Here is a 25,515-nt window from a genome sequence, read left to right on the forward strand (position 1 = left end):
ATCAGTCTATACCAGTGGTATTAGTATTGGAGAATATTGGGCGGAATTTATTCACTGATACTGGTCAATACTATTCCAGAGTTGGGCTAATTTACAGAGTGCACAAAACTGACACACGACACCTTCTCAGAATCCAAATATCCTGGGAATTATGTAAAATTCAAAGTCAATGCTGTGTGCAAGATGGATTTTGTGATTAAATGACAGCTATTTTAATATTACCATCTAATTTTGGAACATTTTAAACTAAAGCTGTGGTAAATTGATACATATAATTGCAGTAGAATATTTACATCTTAATTCATATTTCGGGAAATGGGAGATGAAATAGTAAATAGATATAAAGAGATGAATTACTCACATATTCAGACAACTGGTTTTTGTTAGTGTTCTATTAATATGTAGATAAAGTTTCCCATGCATATAGCACCATGCCATGAAGGTGCATTTAGGGGATGTGGGGGTAGGAGCCCACACATTCTTGATCTTGGCAAGTTTGGAGGTGAGGTGATCAGCACCAAGCTCGGGCTGCCTTTACCTCCCAGGTACCTATTGATTTGAGGCTGGATGATCCTCAGAATTCCGTCCTTAGATCACCCACCCTGAGAACCAAACCTGGGTCTCCCGTGTGGCAGTCAGATGCCCTTAATTAATTAGTTATTTCATTAATTAAATTTATTAAATTCATTAATTAATATTAGTACTTGAACTCTTTATATCTACATTTGACATATTTTTAACAACTTTTCATAGTTACAATTTTTATGCATCAGTATCGGTATGAGTGCATCGGCATCAGTAATGATATAGATTCAAAGTGGTATGAGTCTAATCCTAGTTTTAAACATTGAAACCAAAATAATTTGTTTCCTAGCTGCATTACAAAAATAAAAAGACAAATATGTACATACATTCTATTGTCTTTCCAATCTCCCAGCTCCAGCTCAAGGTTCCCTGTCTGCTGCATTGTGTACATGTTGGGCACGAGACCTCCCAACGTGTGAAAATGCCCGCAGAGGTAGACGAGGCCTCTTCCCATCAGAGTCCTTATTCCAGGGTTTGGTGCCAGGATGCAAGACGTCGGATAGTGGCCGAACCAGATGGTGTAGTTGCCTTTCTGCGCCTTTTTCTCGAAGCTCTCCAGCAACTCATATTCCCACTTGGAGAGAACGCCGATGAAGTTGAACGGTCGACGTGGGCCAGGATCCAAGCACGCGTCCACAGCAATGAAAGAGTATGTCTCACTTCCTTGCTTCAACTGGAACATGTAGGAGCGGAGATGTTTCCGGCCCTGTATTGAGTAGTTTCGGTAGTAATTTTCCTTGCTGTCCAATGATGGAACATTGAAATTGTCTGTAATGGAAGAAAAGAAGTTCGGTAGCAACGAGAAATAGGAAATAATAATGATACTAAATAAGGAGAAGGAGCAGTATTAATGCTAGAAGTATTTTATTTCCTTTGTTATGTTACACCTCTTTTCAACCATCTACACACAGCATGTCCCAAAATGATTATCAGGGTTTCAAGTAGTTGGTATATTGCAACAAACGAAGGTGAATCAGGGTGGCCACTCTAGAACCAGGATAAAATTCAAGTATAATTTCGGGTTTTCAAGGTGAACTTTCCAAAAATTCAATGGTACGAGCAGATGTTTTCTCTATTTCAAACTTACATACTACCGTCCATCACCAACCACACATATACACACACAAATATATTAACAACATAAGGGGGTCTGTGCGATTCCAACATATCCAAAAATTATAATTCAAGTCAATTGAACGGTATACAAGGGTGGTTCAGCAAGCTCCGCCCCTGACCCATTTCCAGTGATAGTAGAGACCTGTAATTTTATATTTTTGTTCATTCTTTAGACTAATATCCACAAACTTTCAAGAATTTACAACACTTTATCTTTTTGTTACAGGTTGATGATCAGTAAGAAGTGTAGCCACATGTGAAGAAATGGAAAAATCTGAGGACCGAGCAGTGATAAAATATTTACTCACGAAAAATCTAACACCAAAAGACATCCATGCAGATATTGTGGGAACTCCTGGAGACTCTAGCCCCTCATATGACCTAGTGAAGAGATGGTGCTGTGAATTTAAATGTGGTAGGCAGACCTGTGAAGATGAGCATGGTGGTGGCCCATCTGCAATGGTGACCACACCAGAAATGATTACAAAAGTGCATGACATGATTTTGGCAGACCGGCGAGTGACTGTCCGCAATATAGCAGACATACGTGGCATCTCAACTGGCAGTGTGTATTCAATTATTCATAATCATTTGTTAATGAAAAAGATCTCTGCACGTTGGGTCCCGAGAATGCTGATGGTCGACCAAAAGAGGACACGTTGTGTGACAAGTCAGAACCTGTTACGGACAATAAAGGCTGACAAGCCAAAGTTTCTGAAGAGATTTGTTACAATGGATGAAACATGGGTTCACCACTTCGATCCCGAAAGTAAACGCCAAAGCATGCAATGGAAACACCCCCATTCTCCACCCCCAAACAAATTCAAGGTTCAACCATCAAAGGGCAAAGTGATGGCATCTGTGTTCTGGAATGCAGAAGGAATTCTTTTGATAGATTATCTCCAACAGGGAAAGACAATCACAGGCGTTTATTTTGCAACCCTAATTGAAGAATTACGTACTGCCATCAAGGAGAAATGCAGTGGAATGTCGGCCCGTGGTGTGTTGTTCCATTGTGACAATGCTCCCGCCCACACCTCCCAAGTTGCGGTGGCTGCAATTCATGCAGCAGATTCGAAATTGTCCCTCATGCCCCTTATTCTCCAGATCTGGCCCCCAGTGACTTCCACCTGTTCCCGAACATGAAGGAACACCTTCGTGGAAAACATTTTGCCAGTGATTACAAGGTTATGGATGTTGTGAATGCATGGTTGCAGAACCAACCAAAATAATTTTTTTTCTGCTGGGATTGAAGCACTGGAAGGCTGATTGGAAAAGTGTGTTAATGTTGCAGGGGACTATGTTGAAAAGTGACAGTGATTTGGTTTTCCTACAAGGGCTCCTTCTATGTCAGGGGCGGACCATGCTGAACCACCCTCGTATATATTTAATTGAAGGTGTGGAGATTACATTTTCCATTTCATATACTCAAGACTAGAAATATATCTACAAACACAAGTCACAAATGTTACTTGATATAGTAATCTACAAAAATTGTTAATTGTATAAGAATTTCAAACTCACATTTAACTAATCAACATCAAGAAATTTTATCTTGCAATAATCTTCCGTCTGTCAGATAGATTGTTCTGCAAAAGACACTAACAAAGCAAATGAAGTGAGAGAATTTTGTTTTATTTTCAACACAGCTTTCTTCTCGTTTTCTTCCTCGATAAAAATAAAGGATAAACGTGAAAATCATGCATTCTGGCATTAATAAATATGTATAAATTCAATGGAATTGGGTTTCTAAAAAGTTGCAATTTTTCACCACTACGGGAAAAAATTCAAGCAGAATTCACACATAATTCCCGGAGCCAATAATTCACGCATAATTATCGGAATCCAAGGAATTCCCGGTGAGTAGCCACCCTGTGAATGTTTATATCGTACATGTATGATAAGAATTGTAGGAAGTTTGCTACTCTCCTGAGCATTAATCATTTGTTTCCCATCAGTCACAGCGTTGTAGGTGTATTACAATATGGCGACTCCCGTGCAGTTGTCCTTTTGTGTCATTCTGCTGTTTCAGTTCAGCGAGCTTTTCGACGGCTATTTGGAAGTGATTCTCCATCCAATAACAACAATTGTCGAAGGTTTAATAAGTTACAAACAACTGGATGTGTCCGCACAGGGAAGAGTTCTGAACATCCAAGTGTGTCGAATGAAAGAATCACGAAACACTGGACTACCGGATAGACGTGTGTCACAAAAGGTTACAAGGTACACTATGTAAACTTGTTGAACACAGTTGTCATGTCCTTCTGTGTGGATCTGGCCAGTGCAGTGATCGATGTGAGCAATGTTAAGCATTGGGGAAGAAGTTCAGAGATGGAGAAACCGAAACTGTGGACAGCCAAGGAGTGGCAGACAGTGGTCACAGACAACAACCGGCGCGGGACTAACGAGCTCATTTGATCGGAGAGACGCATCACCATCCAGGAAATTGCTGATGCAGTGCACGTGTCCTATGGGTCAGCACAGGCAATGATTGGAAGTATGCGATACCATAAAGTCTGCCGAGTGGGTTCCAAAGCATTTAACGAAAGATATGCAAAAGAGACAGAGGGAGACGTGTGCTGAGCTTATGGAACTCTACGAGGCACCGGGGCAGGTTTTTTTCTCCAATCTGGTCACTGGTGATGAGACATGGGCTTATCTGTACTACACTGAGAGTAAGATCCACCCATGGAAAGGCAACATTCAAATTCTCTGTTCCGAAGAAATTCAAACTGACCAGATCCACGCAGGACATGACGACCGTGTTCTGGGATGATCAAGGAATTTTTCCAAACAGGTTTTGAAGCCTGTGTAAATGCACTAACATGATGGTAACTATGTGGAAAGGTAACTCTCAGAGGAGTACACTACAGGTAAACTAATAGTTTGTTCATTGTTTCAATCTTTGGATTATTAAACAAATTATACCTCAACAGACAAAACTTATTGATCCCCCCTCGTATCATTATCTTTTTTTTGTTTTGTCTCCTTTTGTACTACCCATTGCATATTGCAACATGCTATGAAGCCATATGTGCGGTGATGTATGATAGGGACCATACACATTCACAATCTCAGCCAATTGTGGATGCCATGTGATCGGCACTACACTCAGGCCTTCTTTACCACCAGAGGGTTGTCCCAGCTGGGTTAATGCTTAAGCCTAGGGTGCTGGATACTTAAATAAGTTGACTGAAATATGAAGAAAACAATGTCCATTCAAAAAGCAATGTTTTTTTTTTCTTTCCAAAGGTCATGGCAACGTTAGAAATAATATAGAAGTTCAGTTGCAGATATGCCTTCATATATTATCTTTCATTTGAAACACTTGATTATTTTAGGGGGAAAAAAGCCACAGACGTATACTCTGTTCTTCATCCAACCACTCCCAACTCTAATATTTATTGTATTAATTAATAAAATTGTTTGTTTCATGAGCCCCTGAAATACTTTGCTTTTTATGCTGCTGCAGCTAGTACCTAGGTTCGTTATTCTCTCTCTCTCTCCCTATGGGTTCTAATTTTGTAATTTCCCCATGCATTCCCTTTCTTTTTACAAAACTGGGTGAAAGAAGAGAGGTATGACCCCTCCTACTGGATACAGCCTACTCTGTTCATTTGTTAACCTTTATTTATTTACTTAAAGTTTCAGATACAGTACTGAAAGACCATTTTATACTGAAACTGTAGCAACAAGAAAAAAAATAACAACAACAAAAACAAGAAAATACAAGATGGCAGACGAAAAAAATAAATTGTTACATGTACATTCTTAGAGATTGTCGGAAACTGCGTTCTGACAAGAAAATATGAACATTTACAGGCAGGTTATTATATAAGTGGGGGAGCCTATAGTAAAGAGACCGCTGTAGGAGAGCCTTGTAGCGGGAATGTGAAAGAGCTTTACGTTGCAGGTTGGCCGTGCGGGTACTCGTAGATGAAATTGGTTGACAAGGAATTCGGTTTTGATTTTGCCATTAATGATTTTATAGAGAAATTTCATGTCTGCTAGGTCATGACAAGTGTGAGGTGACTGGATGTTCAAAATAGACATAATATCTAGGGCTGAGCCGATATCACCTTGAACCGATACCGATGTCGATACTCTTACCGATTCCTACCGATACCGATGCCGAAATACTTGACAATTGCAATAATTAAAATTTGTTCAAGATATTGATCAATATTGGTGTGTAAATATTTGCATACATTTACCAAGTTTTTTTCCTTTATAATATTCAAGAATTACATAAAGATATTAAAACAGATGTTATGTAATCACAAAATAATATTTTTGGTACAAAATTGATGCAAAATGAAAGAAATCTCTATTTTTGCATAATTTCCAGGATAATTAGACTCTGCGAATGTGTCGCGCGACATTTTTGTGGATCCCATGAAAGACCAAAATTCTGGAAAAGTATCGGCTGGTATCGGTAGATGAATTCCAACCGATACCACTGGTATCAGGCAATACCGATACATCGGCTTCGTATCGGCTCAGCCCTAATAATAACTGTTTTATGGAGGTGTCTGAGAGAAGGTACTCTATGGCGAGAAATGGCGAGGAAAAAGCTGAGGACAGAATCATGCCTAGAAAGATTCATTTTAGGAGCCATAGTCCAGATGGGAGAGCAGTATTCAAGAATCGGAGAGATAAAGGATTTGAAAAATATGCTAATGGCGGATTGGTTTTGGATTTCAGGGAACCTATACAGAATGCCAAGGAGATGCATGGCTCGTTTAGTAGTATATGTAATGTGCTCATTGAAATTTAGCTTTTCGTTGATTATAACATCAAGATCTTTTGGAGAGGAAACCTTTTTGATGAGACTGTTTTGGAGAGTATAAAAAAGGACCACTTTGTTCCTTTTTAAGGAAATGGTGAGGCAGGAGCATTTCTGAGGATTGAATTCAAGTTTCCACTGGTGACACCACAAAAGTAATTCTGTAACAGATTGTTGTAGGATTAGTGAATCATGTTCAGATGTAATTTCTTTGAAGAGTTTACAGTCATCGTCAAAGAGAAGTACATTTATGGGAAGAGAAGACAGTCTGTCTGGCAGATCATCCATGTACAGAAGGAAGAAAAGTGGGCCTAAGACACTCCCCTTCGGGACACCAGACAGGATAGGCTGGAAGAGGAGCCAGAAAGGGTAACAGACTGCTCTCGTGCATGCAAATAGTCTTAAGTAAACAGAAAAGAGCCTCTCTGGGCAAGCAGTTTCGATGCTTGCTGGTAAACATAGCTACTACTCATCCACTAAAGGTGATTACATATCCGGCGAGGCAAAATAATTAAACTAAATTAAAAGTAGTATGTACCCACCATGATTACCCCTGATATCTAGCCATAATGTTTTCTCTGTAACTTTGCACTGATCCAAAACATCTTTATAAAACTCCCACTCCTCAACGTACTGTCGTGAGCCCATGTTGTTCTCTGATTTTGCATCTGTTAAGTCACCTGTAACAAAAAAATTCAATAACAACATGTAATTACCCCTATTTTTAGTTGGCACAGTTAAGGTTTAGCATAGAATTTTCTCTTCGACTATTCAGAAAGTCCCATGCACTAATTTTACATTAATCTCCAGTGTAAATTTAAAATAACTGAACTTATGCCTGTCTGAAAGAAAGTGTTTCAATAGGTAGAGAATAAAGTCTCTCAACTAACAATTTCTCTACTGAATGTTTCAGATTTGAGTCCTGCCAATGGTGGGTGTTGTGAGTGTACTTTCATTAATTTTGCATATTAACCAATGATCCACATTGTCACACTCAACCGAAAGTAGCATAAAAGTGACTAAAATGAGAAAAATATGCAGATACAACAGCATCCGATGGTTTGTAAACTGACTGTATGACTGCTGGAAATTGATAGTGCAGTGGAACACACACTGAAGTGTTCTGCTTATTTATTTATTTAATAAATGCAGAGTGACACTGTTATTTTTGTTTCTCTGTATTTGTGAACTGAAGGAATAAACTGCAAATTGCATACTTTTGAAGTATGTTGCATGTACACAGTTCGTTAGTCATTGAAAATGGTAAATAGCTCTGCTTTACATCCTGCGTGAATCAATTGAGTTTCAATTTTCTACAACTGCATAAAATATATGAAAATTGCATTCATTGCTCGTTGAATTTCACTTAAAACTAGTGTATGCCTTTATTTATTAGTTAAATTGTTTGAAATAATAGTGTATGTAATCTATAGGAAAATTAGTCACTTATAAAGACTCTTTACACTGTCACTGCTATGAGAATCATATAGTTCACTTTCCTAAATGGTCATTTGACAGTAACAAAAGATGTCCTACAGATAATAAAATTTACTTGTTACGAAGCAGCTAAAAACAATACCAGCAGTATTGATAAGGAATACTATGTTTACTCATATATAATGGGCACTTTCTTCCAAAATGTTTATCCAAACAACCGTGGTGCGTATTAAGCACAGAATATTTCAGAGCCAACATTAAAACCACAGATATTTTCACTGTATAACACGTACTTATCAACAGGTGCAAATACAAATTGCCAGGATGGATTTCTTTAGTAATAATACTTTTTTAAAAAGAACACTGTAAATGGTGAAATGGCCATTTCCCACGATTTTTCACTTTGCAACAGAAAGTTTTGTGACACCAAGAAAAGCAGTGCCATGCCATTCTCGCAGAATTCGAGCATGCACGTCCCGTCACACAGGATGTACATCAGTGGTATTGGTCGGGCGGTAAATAATAGAAAATAACTTCCTGAGCACTGCAAATCCTTAACATAAATTTGATCTCACTTTCTTCTAGTCAAGAATAAACGAAGTGGTTACAGAAGTGCAAGCTTTAGGATACCAAACGCAGTGGAGGGGAAAGAGGTGGAGTGGGCTGGTGACTCACTGTATACACAAGAAAATATTCTCCTCTTGGTCACATAGCAACAAGTAACTCATTGAATATGTATGATGTCATTCACTCTTGATCTGCATAGCAACAGCTCTAAAACCTACAAGTAAGAAAGTCATTCCTTGAACCTGAATTATACTGCGCATTATATATGAGATATAATTGTTTGTTGCTTTTCCCCATCAAAAACCAGGGTGCGCATTACACATGCATAAATATGGTAATTAAATAAAATTTTGTCACTCATACTGACTAATACTTTTCTGAGTTGACAAACTGGAGTGCGACACTTTCATAGCTACTTTAAATATTTTGCAAATTATGCAAAATGCAATTAATCAATTACAAACAGTTGTTACAAAGTTTAACCACTTGCATCAGTTTAAGCTAGAATTGGTATCTCTATCAGTTCCAAGTGTTACGGGCTGAGCCTATTAGACACATTCAGAGTTGTTAAAAGTAAAAATCATATCTTCAGTATACAACTACACACTTCGTAAAATTTAAGTAGTTCACATCAAACTCACCAGACGCCAACACAACTGACGGTTTGATGGCATTTAAATTCACATCACAAAATTCCCTCAAATCAGATACTCTGGTGGGGTCATGAAATATGCTTATATGGATATCTGAAATCTGAAATAAAGAAAGAAAATATTAACTTTATTTGTTATTGCGGAAGAAGAATTTGTTAATATTTATTAAATAGAAAATTTACATCGCCATGATAAAAAAGAAGACCTCCGTAAGCCATGTGGCAGAACTCAGTGCCACCTATTTTATAATTGTGAATTATTTCCCTTACCATGAGGTAGCCTACCTACACTATTCCCACGAACACATAGAGGCACTCGCGCCTTTCTTCTGGCATTCTTTCGGTCGCTTACATGCCTCTGAAGTGACCAGTTCTCTTAGGTACCATACGTGGGAATGTTTCCTACCCTAAATCATGACGAGCCAGCCTTGGATGTGGAGGAAAAACGAACAAAAAAAAAACAACAGTATGTTGTTCGGAATGCAAATTATTTGTATGCAGAAACGACTGCAAAATAACAATACTCAAAATTGACAACATTCAGTTCCTTTTATTTGAGTCGGTATGTCTTTTTTACGTAGATCTTGTAAAAGCAGGAGAAGTAACTTGAGATTTGAACATTTTAAAAATATTTTGGAAGTTTCATTGAGTTGGGTTTTATACATTTGATTGTTTTTCTGTGAGTCAGGAAGATTGATTGCTTTTACTTCACTTTTTGTGCCACTTTTGGCTAATTTGTGAAGAGTGACGATATGATGAAATTGATGAATGGACACTCACAAACATCTAGCGTGTATAGGTGTAAATTATGTTTTTTAAGCGATTCGCAGCTCGCGCCTTCAACATACACACCCATACATTTTATAACCTTGTCCCAAGGTTCAAAACATTCAGTATCTGAAGTTCTGTGGATACAACTAGTGGCAATAGACAGGTATTTCTTCAAATTATAGCTTAACGCCCATTTCCCTTTTTGATATATACAGGTTTATTCATATCTTATTTACATAAGTTAAATGTTGGCTGTTATTTGCAAAATCCACATTTCCGTGTGCCCTGTTCCCCCTTCCCGAAGAGAGTGTGTAGACTCGTGTAGCCACTGACTTCACGAGTAAAAAACAAATGACCCTTCAGTACTAAAAAAGGTGGCTGAAGGTATGTGTACGTGTGTACCCGGTTTCCCACATGAAATGTACTGTTAAAATGATGTGAAAATAGCAAGTGTGTGTATTACAATAAAAAAAGTTAACATCCCCGTCGGTTCACATAGTAAGGAAAGAAATGCTCGCCCAGCCGCTCCCCTCAGAGAAAAATATACATCTTACATTGCTGTACTCCATCAAACATCTGAGACCCACCGCTCCCCTGCCCTTCCTATTTATAGGCCCCGGTAATGACCTAACCCATTACTGGAAACTTACCGCTGGTCGGCTGTCCAGCGACACATCTACCTACCCCAATGGCCAAGAATTCAAACGTACAGGAATACATATACATACACAAAAGTTGCACACTAACATTATCAAAACACATGAATCTAAAAACTGACTGACCCATTTAAAGTAATTAATGAACATATAAAATAAAAAGGATCAAGTAATGATCGCATCATTACAGTACAAGTAACCCCCCCCCCCCCTATTTACACTTGTTAAGAGGAAATATACATATTGAACGATATAATCATATTTAATAATTCTCATCATATGGGATAGAATTGTGCATCTTTTGTAGTTTGTAAGGTCTGTGGTATGAGCTCTTACATTGAACTGGCAATGACCTTGGTGTTTATTGCAGGGAAATATAGTGTTCCCCCCTACTCTTCCTTGAACAATCGACTCTGACGCTTGGCAAATCTTGCGATGACTTTGTGAAGATGTCACGCTTCGCCACTGGTTGAGAGCCATAAACCTGACCTGCCTATGCGGTCTCACTGCAGAACATAGGCTGCTTTTTTCCTCTAAATATACGAACAAAATTTATATCCCCTGAAAGTATGTACCTTCTACTTCCATTTTCCGGTGTTACTTTTCTGATTACTATTATATTATTGCACAAGAGTTTTGCTACCTTGTGTTCCGACGTCAGACGAGGAATGCCTACGACGTTAGGTTAGGTTCCATTGGCATAAATACAATGAAAAATTATTCTTTGGGCTAAGAGAACTAAAGCAAGCAGCCTAAAATAAAAATGCTTTTTCCCCGTGACGTCAGAACACAAGGTTGCTCAAGTGTTGTGCGATAAGCGAGACCCTTCATTTCGCAGAATTCCAGTTGATTTGTCGCTCCGGATTCCACCCTCACACGCACAGTTTTTTTCATTATTTCAGACGAGGAATGTTTACAAGGTTAGGTTAGGCCTGTTAGGTTGGGTTTCATTAGCATAAATACAATGACAAATTATTATTCAGGCTAAGAGAACTAAACCTAGCTACCTAACAATGTAGGCATTTTTTGCTTTCATAAGATTTGTGCAGGAATGTCCGCCACCATGTCACTTTATCCTTCCGAGAGCACCCAACCTGGATACGTATTTCTCGTGTTTTTTTTTTTTGAAAGAAAAAAAAATTCCCCACCTTCAAACTTACTTTTCCCGATTACTAACTACAAAACATTAACAAAAAAATAATAACCGCGTTCCTCCTAAGCAGCCCATATTCTGCAGACTTACCACCTAACCTAACAACAGAAGCATATCCATCTTGCAAATTCCTTGATATAAACTATTCTTGGTACTTTAGTATTATATGGACTATCTCCAAATCGTATTCTGCCAAATACAATTCCCACTTATGGAACCTAACCTAACAACTCATGTTTGTGAAGGGAATATAATTTAACATAGACTAATGAGGTAGTCCGTATAATACTAAAGTGCTCTATTCCTCACTTCCTTTCTGCATCTCAACATTTACCGTAATAACATTCGATATTTTGGCAACAAATATTGACAGCAAAATTGCAGATTCTAAAAATACGATGGCAGATCTTCGCACCCCACACACGTAATGTAGATGACAGCAGCAGTCCATATCCAAGATGGCAGTAAATTAATGACTGCTCGCAAACCAAAAATCATAAAGGAGTACACGGAAGGGAAAATCCTTCTCCAGGAAACACATAGAAAGTAATCATAAAGACTGTGAACTATGTGTTAACAGATATAAATAGAAATCGAACCACGTAAATCATTTTACCATGATTAATTCAGAATTAAACAATCGGAACTTAGACCCAGACTTTAATCCATGGGTTACAGACAAACTGAAAAATAAGGTATGACTTGAGATGACCGGACCCCTCTCAGATTTTCTTCATATTCGACATAGTTACTAATTGAGGCCTGGTAATCACGTATCTAAAGTTAAAATTTGTCAGAAACGTCTAGAAATTGCAAAATCATTGCGAACCATTGACACTAGCCCCACGACCATTGACGTGTGGTTAGGTTAGTTTCGGTTAGGCAAACATAGTTAAAATTTTGTGTCGTGGTAGTATCAGGAATATATATATTTGCTTGTGAAACAAAAAAATTCACGAAAATCGACGGTTTCCATTCCAAAAACTAACGCCTTATTTTCGCTTATTTTGCAATTTCTAAACGTTTCCGATAACTTTTAACGGTACTAATCTGATATTCTCCGGACAGATTTCTTCCTTTTTGCAGAAGAAACTACTTACGGTAATAAGTTCCTGTAGCATTGTCTAACATCTGGAAGGTGTTTTGTGTGAATGTGGTACTACTTTAATATACCGGAGACACCTATCAATGATTTATTTTGCAATTTTTTACATTGCTAATGTACTATTCTGCATTGCGGAACATTTCTTTAGGTGAAATAATGAATTTCTAATGAAAATAATGTATATTTCTTACATTAACGAGTACTTACTGTTGTTCCTTATTTCCCACAAACCATCCACGGGTAGCCCCAAAAACCATTGACGTTAGCCCAAAAATTCACGATAGCCCCATGAACCATCACGGGGATGAGGTATGCCTACTAGGTTAGGTTAGGCCTGATAGGTTAGGTTCCATTAGCACTCCTTTTGTTCAATTTAGCATATACGGACAACATCGGCTTGTAGCAGCAGCAATAGCGCATCGGAAATAGATTTTCGTAGAAAACCACATGCATTCGCATTAAAATGGATCAAAACTACATTCCCGAACATCAACAATGCTACAGAAAATGATTTGCGTAAGTAATTTCTCCTGTAAATTTGAAGAAATCCGTCTCTGGTATAGTAAAGTGTTACCGGGAATGTTTCATAGCGGAAATTCAACCATTGACGCATAGCCCCACAAACCATTTCCGGTAAGGTTAGGTTAGGTAGGGTCACGTATAGGTTACAATAGTTAAAAATTGGTTTCGAAAATAATATGCGTAGCCCCACACACCATTCTCACATAGCCCAACGAACCATTGACACATAGCCCCACAAACCATTTGCGGAAACGTACGTTCTTCTGTTACAAAAGCACATTTTTTTAAAAAAAATTGGGTAAATTTCTTGTATCGGACAAACGGATTTCTTCAAATTTACAGGAGAAATTACTTACCGAATGCAGTTTCTTTAGACTTGTGGAAGTTTGGGGAAGTGTTTACTCACATCGTTCATTGAATTTTGACGGTAAATCATCTATTTTTCGATATAAAGCTCTTGCATCCATTTACTTCCAGGTGGATGTAGCCTGTGTGTGATGACGTAATCCCGGTCAGTGTTTCCAAACACGCGTTTTTGTAACTGAAGAAGGTACATTTCCGCAAATGGTTTGTGGGGCTATGCGTCAATGTTTCGTGGGGCTATGCATCAATGGTTCGTGGGGCTATGCGAGAATTGTGTGTGGGGCTACGCATATTTTTTTTTCTATTGTAACCTATAGTGACCCTACCTAACCTAACCTTACCGGAAATGGTTCGTGGGGCTATGTGTGAATGGTTTGTGGGGCTACGTAGGTATTTTTGGGTGCTGTGGGGTGGAAACACTGCATTCCGAGTACGGTAGTGAAACTGTGACCGTCATTTTGCTTGTTACCAAAGGCAAAAAGAAACGAAGAAAACTTACTCGATATGTCGCAAAAAGAGCTTCTTTCCGTGAAATAAGCGAAATGCCACATTCAGCAATGTTTCTCAATGCAGAATACGTAAGTACGAATATTCAAATTAAATGAACTAGCAAATTTCAGCAGTTTGTCCGATACGAGAAATTTACCAAAAATTGCAATTACTTTGATAAAAAAAAACGTGAATACACGTTAAAGAATGTTCCAAGAAACAGATAGGTAAGTACAAATGTCAAAAATTGACAAAACGAAGAAGTATTAGGTGTCCGGGGAATATCAGATTTTTACACTTTTAACTTCAAATTCGTGATTGGGAGGCCTCAATTAGTGAGTATGCCAAATATGAAGAAAATCGGGGAGGAGTCTGGTCATCTCAAGTCGTTCCAAAAATAATAATAATGAACAGATTTCCAGACCACTACGGCAAAGTAGTTAGCTTACATACTGAACTGGAGGCCCTGAGTTCAAAGGGTAAGGCATTGGTGTTTTGTTGTGTTTGTCTTTTCAGCTAATTCATTAATTTGCCATTCATCCTCATCATTAGCCTACATGTATAAACGCGACATTCACTATACTGTACAATACAAATACAGAGATTTTGAAGCTATGAATTCTGGATTCGGGACGACTGATTTTGAGCAATTTACTCGTTTGGTGTATAAGTGTATGTAATTTAGTCTGAACCCCAAGTGCAGTTCAGATGATGGATATTAAAGTTGGTAAGCTAGTTAAATGTGTGGTTGTCTTGATATTAAAGATTACAGCTCATTAGTATCAGAACAGTTAATATGATTCTTGGCTGAAAGTGAAAAAGTTTAAAACAATTTTTATGGAAAGATAAATAGCAAATTCCGAAGGTAAACATGCATGATGCAACTTACGTTATTTACCATGTAAACATAGGTCAAGTTCAAATCATTCGTAAATCTATTATATATCTTTATGGCGTATCTGTCGGTTCTTCAAAACGTACCTGCACAAACCAAATTAAGTGTTGGGCGGATGCTCCTATATTCAGTGTGTTCTGGTGTTGCCGATTCCAATTTCGTCCATCTACATCGTTAATGTCATCTTGCAAATTCCTCGATATAAAGCGTTCTTCACTTCCTTTACGCACTTCAACGTTTACTGTAATAACATTCGAAATTTTGGCAACAAATATTGACAGCAAAATTGCAGATACTAAAAATATGATGGCAGTCTTTGAAAATCTCATTATTAAAATAAAAATACACAAAAATGTTTAAAAACGATGAATGACTTCCCCTTCCTAAAAAAAATTTGCGGAGGCGAACGGGGAAGTGTTATCGAACTCTGAAAAACGTCGTCTGCTGAAACAAACGAGAAGCGCATCGCGACCGAAACTGATTGGTAATGAAATTTGTCCACAAACGGAATACAGTGTTCACCGTTCATGTTAATTTGTTCAATATCAATTCAAAAATCTCTCAACAAGCTTTTAACTGAATACAATAATATCGGAATCATTATTCCACAAATTTCAGTGGACCACAGAGGCCTGTGTGAAGAGAGTTCTAACCCGAAGAGGAAACATTCACAAAGAATATGGCGGCATCACAGTAATGCTTGTTTGCCTTTACCCAGTGGCGTAGCAAGGGGTGGTGAAGTGGAGGATCCCGCGGGCATGAAGGGCCTCGCGTCCCATGGGGTTGATACGATAAATGAAATTAATTGAAGTGAGAAAAATAGATGGACAAGGTTAATTTTTGTGGGTAATAAAATTAAAACATTCTGTTTTATCTGGCTTTAAATTTTAGAACATTATGCCTTGAATGAAGACGTCAAATCAGTGACGTAACATAAACGCGGGCGGGGCACTCAGGCCCGTAGCTAGAGGAGGCATGGGGCAACTGCCATCCTGAGAGCCTGCTGGTCTCACCTGTGAAAAATTCAGAACACATTCCTACCTGGAATTCTCACTAATCTTTACAATTATATCCTGTATTACTCACGTAACATAACAAAGACATTTATTGATTTTGTGATTTATGTAGGTGTGTGAGATTCCGTATAATGTCGTATCAGGATGTAGGAAAAAAATTCCTTTCCAGATTCAGACTTCGGGAAATGTATTCGCAATTTTCAGTATCTAGAACAGTTGTGATATTTTGAGTAGTCTTGTATTAAAGGTGCCTAATGTATTTGGATGTTTTTCTTGGATGTGTTGCTATGAAGTTTGAACTGCATATTTTTTTTGTTTCCCAAGTCTACCTTTTGGTAATAGCGATTCATGTGACAGAGAGAGGGAGTGGATATTTGAGTTTTGTTACTTAGAGTTTCTTTTCTGCCACATCTAGCTAATCGTTACAACGAGTGATGACGTGAAATTGATGAAGAGATATTCAAAAACAGTGCTGCAACTACAGAGGGGCGGGGGTTAGAGGCAATGTACGGAAGTCCAATCTAGGGGGAGCAAACATTGAAGTAAAGAAACATGACTAGCAGAATCTAAGAATAGCAGGACAAATGGATACTCAAGGTGGAATTAGTTTTCAAGTGTTTCTTGCATTTTTCTTCCAGACGGCTAAAGGCACTTGCAGGGGGCACAGATGGGCAATTGTCCCCTCGATTTCAAATTGTATACAAATAAAAGTACATTTCGTAAAAAAAATTTTGCTCGCTTCGCTCGGACACTCAATATCTGCTATTATTATTTCCAAGTTCAGAGCCATAGCTAGGGGGGGGGGGGAGACAGCCCTGGGAACCAAAACGATCTAAATGAAAAAAAGAGAATGCCATGGCACCCCGTGGAATTATTTGCGCTCTATTAAATCAATATTGTTTTCAGTTTGCAAATATTTGGATCTAAAGATTTTCCTGCTCGCTTCGATCCCAATATGATTCTTTTCTGTAATGCATTTTAAATTACCCGAGAGAGAAGTAAGGCCAGATATATACTTCAGATTGTTGCTGCTTAAATGCATGAACATTTGAGAGACAATTTGGCGGATAAATTGATCATGTAATGTATTTAAATAAAATATATATTTTAAAGAGACTTTGAATGCGTACACACACACAATTTAGCGTTAACATGTTGCACATGTATTTCTTATTTCACGTCGCTCCATGTTGCATATGTGTAAAATATATGTTACATGAAAGTTATACGTAACATATGTACAAAAGAATAATGTTCGTCATGCATATTCTGTCTTTCAAATATACAGTTTGTGTGCTTGTTTTCCATTATTAGCTAATATGAAATTGAACGTGTTGAAAAAATATTTCAAATCATTTGTTCAAACACAAATGCTTTAGCACCAACTTCTGCCCCCATTGCGTGATTTACGACGATAATAACGTTTTTTAATGCTGCTACCACTACCAGCATTATATTACTATTAGCACATTTGTCCTGGTACTTGACCAACTCTACAGATAAAAATTTGTGGTTTCGCCTCTGCCCACAAAGAACACTCATGCCCAGGCTCGAACCTGGAACCCCTGGAAATAAATGACATTTGCAACTGCGAAGCTATCAGTGGGAATGCATACATTATGGACAGAAGATGCCATACATCGAAAGAAGAATTAGACGAGCAAATAGTGACTGAGAAAAGTTGCTTGTCTTGATGTCCTGTACACACTGTGAAAGTTGTCGGTGTTATCAGGCGGCACCCTATGAATATAGGTTCAAGATAATGACAAGCAGAAAAAATCTGCAATGAAATAAATACGATTGAAAATCTCTCAAATTATATTCTATTTATTTTCTTATTTTTATAATATTACATTGTGTCTGTAGCAGACGTTGTCTGTTAAAGTACCCAGGCACAACCTATTTTTTGACATATAATTATGTCAACTCTTCTGCTATGGAGTAGATTCTCCTAATTTTATTCATATATCTTAAGCCATTCTGTGACTGGCAGAAATCAGTATCAGCTTAAAAAAAACTGATATTTGGGGTTTGTACGCTTCTACTCAAAAAGTGGTGGCGATAAGCGGCCAGAGACCTCGTGCCGCGGAAATGGGGTAAGCCGAAGGAGGCCCCTAATATCGTTCGGTGTCGTACCATAGTATTTTTTTTTTCATAATGTAAAGAGGATACAACATTTCCCTCTATAAAACTTGATATGAAATATTAATGATTGATGACACTGTAATCCAAGAAGTCATTGATCAATCAAGGGATTCCTATTTGTTTGTCGGGTGTCAAACACATGTATTTCAACAACACAATATTTTGCAAAATCGTTAACGTAACCGGTAGGTAAACATTGTCTGTAGTGATGCAAGAGTATTTCATTTGAAGCAAATAGAATAGTGGTGGAGTATAAGGGACCCATGTTTTAACGTTTTAGCAAGTAGGCCTACAAAAAAGTGTATTACAATCTTTTACACAATTCATCAAAGTGTAGATAATATGTAAACATTACTATTTAATTATTTCGATTTTTCTTGCATAACACAAGATAATTGTGTTGTTCGATAATCGTTAGATTCCTTTGTGCGTAAAAATCTTGCATACTGGAAACTAGTAGGAAACATTATGAAGCACGATTTTTAAAGGACTTTCTTAATCAGTTCTGCAGAGAAGCTAAAAGCTGTTGGTACATATTAATCGTCTATTAACATTATTGACCTGTAAATATAAAGTAGATACAGTCCAGATTAGCCTAGTTATGTTAAACTTTATCTTTGTATTCTTTGGTAGTCCGAAAAGTCATTATCGAAATATTGTTATTTGATGTTGCTCGAAATTGTTTTGTTCGTTGGAGTTTCAAGATATCATCCCTTTCCTGTCACTTATCACTTTTGAAGGAGGGGGCAAGTGCCCCTCTGTACCCTGCTATATGTGCCAATGCAACACAATATATTAAAAATTTGCCCCCTCTAGGATTGACTTCGCCCCCTCCCCCTACTAAGAATTCCTGGCTACGGGCCTGGGGTCACTTAGCCTAAGCCCCACCCCCAAAAGTAAAAAATATTGTTCTATTTCTTATGTGATACATTTACGCAATAATTCACGATAACTTGCTTGGACGTTTTTATCCATTTATTCTTTTCTTGAATAATAAGCGCTTTATCTTGTCTTTTCTTCTTTCTCTTGACATTTTACAGTGGGATCCATGAGTATTACCGTGCAAATTGACCATGACTATATTCATTAATTTATTTATCTCGCATCCTATTGTATGTTTAAGCGATGGATTTTTATGTATGCTGGTGCAGAGTTGTCAACAGCTTCTTGTAGCTCATAATAGGTCAAATAAGGTGCACGAACATGGTAATGGACAATTTGCACGGTAATACTCATGGATCCCACTGTACTCCCCAATCTTAATATGTTAACAATAAAGCACCTCCAACTGCCACGGAGCAATGTGTGAGGCATTTAAGTAGTATAAAATATGATATTATAAACTCGATAAATGATGAGCCCCCTCAGGCAGATTTGGCTACACTTAAAACTAGCTCAAGATGAGCATATGAGCTTATTGCTCAAGTGTGGTACTCTGTCTAATCCAAGATTTTTGTAAAAATGCCCTCGGGAATTTCCTGTGAAATGATGACCCCCTCAGATTGATTTGCCTACACTTACAAAAGCTGCATCTGTGAGATTGTTGTCCATAAGCTTGTTAAAAATATGCCCCTCTTGATATTGTTTTTGCTACACTTAAAATTAAGCCACCCTCACCCACACCCACCCACATATACACCCACACATACCCCCCTCACACACACACACACACACACACACACATGTAATGCAAGAGCTATTGCATCATGCTGTGCAACAAATTATTATCCAATATTATGCAACAAATTATGATGCAAGAGCTATTGCATCATGCTGTGCAACAAATTATTATCCAATATTATGCAACAAATTATTAGGCATGTATTGTTTTCTAATTGCTTAATTATGACATAATGTGATGATGTGTTATATTCTGATTGGTTTATTATTTCAGAAGTTTTAATCCGTGCTTAGGGTATATAAAGAGATTTTGCATTACATATCAGCCAGTATTGTGAGAGTGGCTGAGGAGTACAGATGTGTTGTTACAGTGCTTTTCATACTACAGGCCTGTTTGGTTTAATATATAACATTTCTTATTATTCATATTAAATATATTTCTGGTATATTGAACAAAAGGGCTTATATTTTGTATAAAAAATCTGATATTTGTTACATCCAACTTGTTTGTAGTAATCCACTCATATTTAGAGTCAGGCTTATATCTGTCCCAGCCTGTTATACAAAAATCAATACATAACACAGTGTTAGGTCATTGCCTTTCTAGGACATGCATGTCTGTGCAGGTATTTGTGCTAGGTCAGTGTAGATCAATATTTATTCTCTTTTTCCACTTGTAGGCTATTAGCTTTACAACCTGTCATAGTAAGCATAGAGTTTTGATTAAAACCCAAGAAATTTTATATAATAAACCGAGGATAAAAATTAATAATAATATTAATAATAATTAATAATATTAACATTAAATATATACAAGAAATATACAAAGCACACTGCTGAACCCAACTTATATTTTTTATTCAGTATAAAGTTTTGAATTGAAGCCCAGGAAATTTTTTATAATAAACAACAACAAAAATGCCGAATCAAAAATATTGTAATCAATGCAATAAGAATATATCCAGCCCCAATTGGGCCAGGCACCAAAGGAATTGTGTTCTAGACAAATGCAGAACTCCCACTAAAATATGCCCTAAATGCCATAGAAAATATAGCATGGAATACTTCACTTATAAACATAAGGGTACTTGTTCTGTACAGTCATCAACATTGCCCCCACAACCATCTACATCTGGTCTGAAAAGGAAGCATGAAACACCTGTTAATGCTAGACCGGCAAAGCAACCACGCTATGCATCACCTATCCATAGCAGTTTTGCTGGCCAACTTAGGGATTACCGGTTTGTATCAGAGCCAAGATGTGGTATTAAGAATTTTTTGAACAGTATAAATCCTGATGTGCAGGCAATTCTAAATGCACAAAATGGCTCTTATAAGCTGTCTCTCAAATTGTTTACACAATATAAGAAACCAAATGGCACAAAATTTACACAGCCCCACATAACAGAAACTGTACCTGTATACTCAAATACAAATTCAGACAAAATAATAAGCAGTTTGATAGATCAATTGAATATTAAACACTCTGAATTTGCTGGAAAAGAGTCAGGATGGAGCCTATGCGGATCTCCACACAAGCTCTATGTTAATATTTCTGAATTCAGCCCATTACAAGGATCTACATATTTGCCATTACCTGCCAATATTAAAAACAAAAGAGCCGTGGTTAACATAGAAAATAATGATGAGAAATGCTTTTTGTGGTGTATTTTAGCTGCTTTGTTTCCAGTTTCAAGGAATCCTCAGAGAATAAGTTATTATAAACAATATGAACACAATTTTGATGAAGCAATGGAGGGTTTAGAATATCCAATGTCTGTTCAGAATATTGATAAATTTGAAAAAAAGGCCCGGGATATCAATGGTAAACAATTATCTATTAATGTATTTATTTGTTCTACTGGCCGTGGCAATTGCTTGATAGCACCTCTCAGAATCAGTACATTTGATGATGATTCTGCTGTTCCGATTGATCTGCTCTTAATTGAAGGGGATGGCACACACCATTACACTCTGATACATAATCTTGAAGCTTTAGTCAGAACACAACTAGACAAATCTAATAGAATATTTAAGTTGTGCAGAAGATGTTTAACTGTATTTGATGGTCAAAAAATAATAAATGGTGTTTGTGAATGTAACACAGAAATTGCTAAAAACAAGTTAATTGAACATTTAAAATACTGTGGCAACTATAAACCTGTTCATATGGTGATGCCTAATCCAAGTGAAAATGCCAAATTTAAAAACTTTGAAGCCTTGTTGGAACACCCAGCATATATAGTCTGTGATTTTGAATCAAATCTCAAACCTCTTGCATTCTGCAGCCCAGATCCTGATGAACCTTCAATTACACCATACCAGTTACATGAACCTTCTAGTTTTTATTATGTTGTTGTACAGGATGGTGTTGTTAGTAAAGAAGATTTATACATAGGAGCAGATGCCATCAGAGAATTTGCACATAGAATAGAAAATGAGTGCCATAACATAGCATCTAATATCTTATTAAAATCAAAACCTATGTTGCCTTTAACAGAGAAACAGATTGAAGATTTCAACAATGCAGAAAAATGCCCGGTATGTGATTCTGAATTTTCAGATATAAATATCAAGGTGAAACACCATTCTCATACAGATAGTAAATTCTTAATGGCCCTGTGTAATAGCTGTAATATTAAGATCCAGAGACCAAAATTTGTCCCCATATTTTGCCATGGAGCATCCAATTATGATTTCCATCATTTGATCAGGTACGAGGGGTTTGACAAGCAGAATTTAAATATTTTAGCTGCAAATAATGAGAAACATATTGCCATTAGAAAAATAATTAAAGTTAATGGTGTTCCTATTCACTTAAGATTTCTTGATTCATACAGAATTCTGTCTGCTAGCCTGGCTACACTGGCCACTCAATTATCTGATGATCAATTCAAAATCACATGTGCTTTGTTTCCAAATCAGGACCTGAAATTAATTAGGCGGAAGGGTGTATATCCATATGACTAAGTTACAGATTTTTCTAAATTTGATGAGTGTGCTCTGCCACCACAACAAGAGTTTTACAGCAAAATCAGAGGATCTGGAATCACTGATGATGATTATCACCATGCCCAGTTAATGTGGAACAATTTAAAATGCAAGTCATTTGGTGATTATCACAAGGCATATTTAAAACTTGATGTGACCCTCTTAGCTGATATACTGCAGGCATTTAGAAAATCTTCCATGCAAAATTATAAGCTGGATCCAATGTATTTTTACAGTGCTCCGGGGCTAGCATGGTCTGCAATGTTTTTGAACACTAAAATGCAATTGGATCTGATCCAAGATCAAGATATGTATCTGTTTATGGAGCAATGTATAAGAGGGGGCATGGCGCAATGCTCTCAGAGATATGCCAGAGCTAATAACAAATATATTCCTGATTATGATCCAGCACTGCCATCAAATTATATACTGTATGTAGATGCCAACAGCCTCTATGGTTATGCTATGATGGATAAACTGCCATATGCAGGGCTTGAGTGGGTTGAAGATTTCAATATTGAAGATTTTAAGGATTTTGATGACAGTAACTATGGCCTATTCTTAGAGGTTGATCTGACAATTCCTGATAATTTACACAACACATTTTCTGATCTGCCCCCAATTCCTGAGGTTGAGTGCTCATCTGGTTCTAAACAGAAGAAATTGATGATGACTCTAGAGCCAAAACAGGGTTATGTCATACATTACAAAAACCTCCAGTTCCTGATGAATCATGGTGTTCAAGTGACCAAACTTGGCAAAGTTTTGAGGTTCAGGCACTCAAGATGGTTGAAGCCATATATTGATACAAACACAGAGCTTCGAACATCTGCAATGAGCCAATTTGATAAGACCTTGTTTAAATTGATGGTAAATTCAGTGTATGGCAAAACAATTGAAAATGTCAGAAAACATATTGATGTTAAAATAATTACTGACCCTAGCCAGAGCAAAAAATTGATAGCAAAGCACAACTTCAATTACAGAAGAATTTATGATGAGCATATGGCACTTTTTAATATGAAAAAAACAAAAATTAAGTTTGATAAGCCTATTTATGTAGGGGCTGTGATATTGAAATTGGCCAAATTACACATGTTAAAATTGTATTATGATGTGTTGAAGCCTTTTTATAAGGATCGTGTAAAACTGATGTACATGGACACAGATAGTTTTGTTCTTGATATTCAAACAGAAGATGTTTATCAAGATATAACACAGCCTGAATTGTTTAAATATTTTGATACCAGTGAACATACAGAGATTCATCCCCACAACAAAAAGGTGCCTGGCAAGTTAAAAGATGAGACACTTGGTGATGTTATTGTGGCATTTGCTGGGTTAAGGGCCAAGATGTATAGCTTTGAAACATGTAGTGGTGTTGTTGCCAAAAAGGCCAAGGGCATTGGCAGAGGAACTGTGGACAATGAGCTGGAATTTGAAGATTACAAAAATTGCCTGAAATCATGTAGCTCAATCAGAACATCAGAATCCAGAATTCAGAGTGTGGATCACTTGTTGACTAGCAATATTGTAAGAAAAGTGGCTCTGGACCCACATGATGATAAGAGATGCATTTTATCATGTGGCATACATACTCTACCATGGGGTCATTGTTATTTGAAAAATGGCAATCAATGCCCAATTACAGAGCATGATTTGAAATAAATAAACATGCCTATGAACTTATTTGGGTTCAAAAAACAGGCTATTATGGACCTGCCAACACCACAACCCTCTTCTGATATAATATCTAAACTAAGTGCTTTGTTAATTATTCATCTGAACAGCATACTTACAGATGTTGATGATGAACAGGTAAAACATTGTACATATTTAACAATAATTTAAATTATTACCAATTACCTGTAGGTGGTCAATTGCAATTTATTACAACCCCTGAGGGTAATGTCAAGATTTCAATAGGGAGAAATATTTACAGAATTAAGCACTCAAACATGATTTCTGGCACTGTATATACTGTTTCTGCTGGTGATTGCTTATATATTGAAGTCCCTGGATCCTATGACAAGCTTATACCTTTTTTAATAGAATTAAGAATCAGATATTCAATAATAAATAACCACTAAAACAAAATGCCTAATGATATATTTGGCCATACAAGACATGAAGATCACAGTGATGAGATTCTGATGCTTGATGTCAGAGTCAAGAAATTAAGAAGAGATTTACAAGCTTTACAAACCACACTCAATGTCAGTCTTCAACTAGAAATTACAAATTTATAATCACAATGCATGGACCCTCTTCTTAAAATTGATTCTGAACTCAAATTGCTGCTTCAAAAATATACTGACTTGGCCACATTATATAATTTTCAAAGTTTAGAAGAGGCTGTAGCAGCTCTTCAAGCCAAATTTAAGACCCAGGCCACCAACTCTGAGCAATTGAAACAACAATTGGAAGAGCAGATAAATAATGTCCAGACACAGCTCCAAACAATTGTCAAAAGCATAAAATCACAAGAAGATTTTGATCTAGTGATTTCCACTCTAAAGGAACAGATTCAATCACTGGAGATACCTAATCTGGTCCCCTTGAACAATGCCATAGCCGAGGTTAAAGAAAAAATTGAGACACTTGAAATTTTTATGAACAACTTGCCATCTTCTGATGCTTTGAGTG

At 37.1% G+C, this 25,515-nt stretch overlaps 1 protein-coding gene across 1 annotated transcript in view; it reads right to left on the reverse strand.

Annotated features, from left to right (window-relative positions):
* LOC145987948 (transmembrane protein 62-like) overlaps positions 1-15,524 on the reverse strand; it is a 76,145-nt gene extending 60,621 nt beyond the window's left edge. The window contains exons 1-4 of the mRNA XM_083122788.1: positions 15,184-15,524; positions 9,133-9,244; positions 7,030-7,167; positions 912-1,353 (exon numbers count right to left, since the gene is read on the reverse strand). Of these exons, the coding sequence (XP_082978914.1) occupies positions 912-1,353; positions 7,030-7,167; positions 9,133-9,244; positions 15,184-15,426 (935 nt within the window). The 5' untranslated portion in view covers positions 15,427-15,524. The remainder of the gene's footprint in view (positions 1-911; positions 1,354-7,029; positions 7,168-9,132; positions 9,245-15,183) is intronic.
* Between the last annotated feature and the right edge of the window lie 9,991 nt (positions 15,525-25,515).

Source organism: Lepisma saccharinum, chromosome 5, assembly GCF_977018435.1.
Source record: "Lepisma saccharinum chromosome 5, izLepSacc3.1, whole genome shotgun sequence".
In the NCBI taxonomy this organism is placed as follows: domain Eukaryota; kingdom Metazoa; phylum Arthropoda; class Insecta; order Zygentoma; family Lepismatidae; genus Lepisma; species Lepisma saccharinum.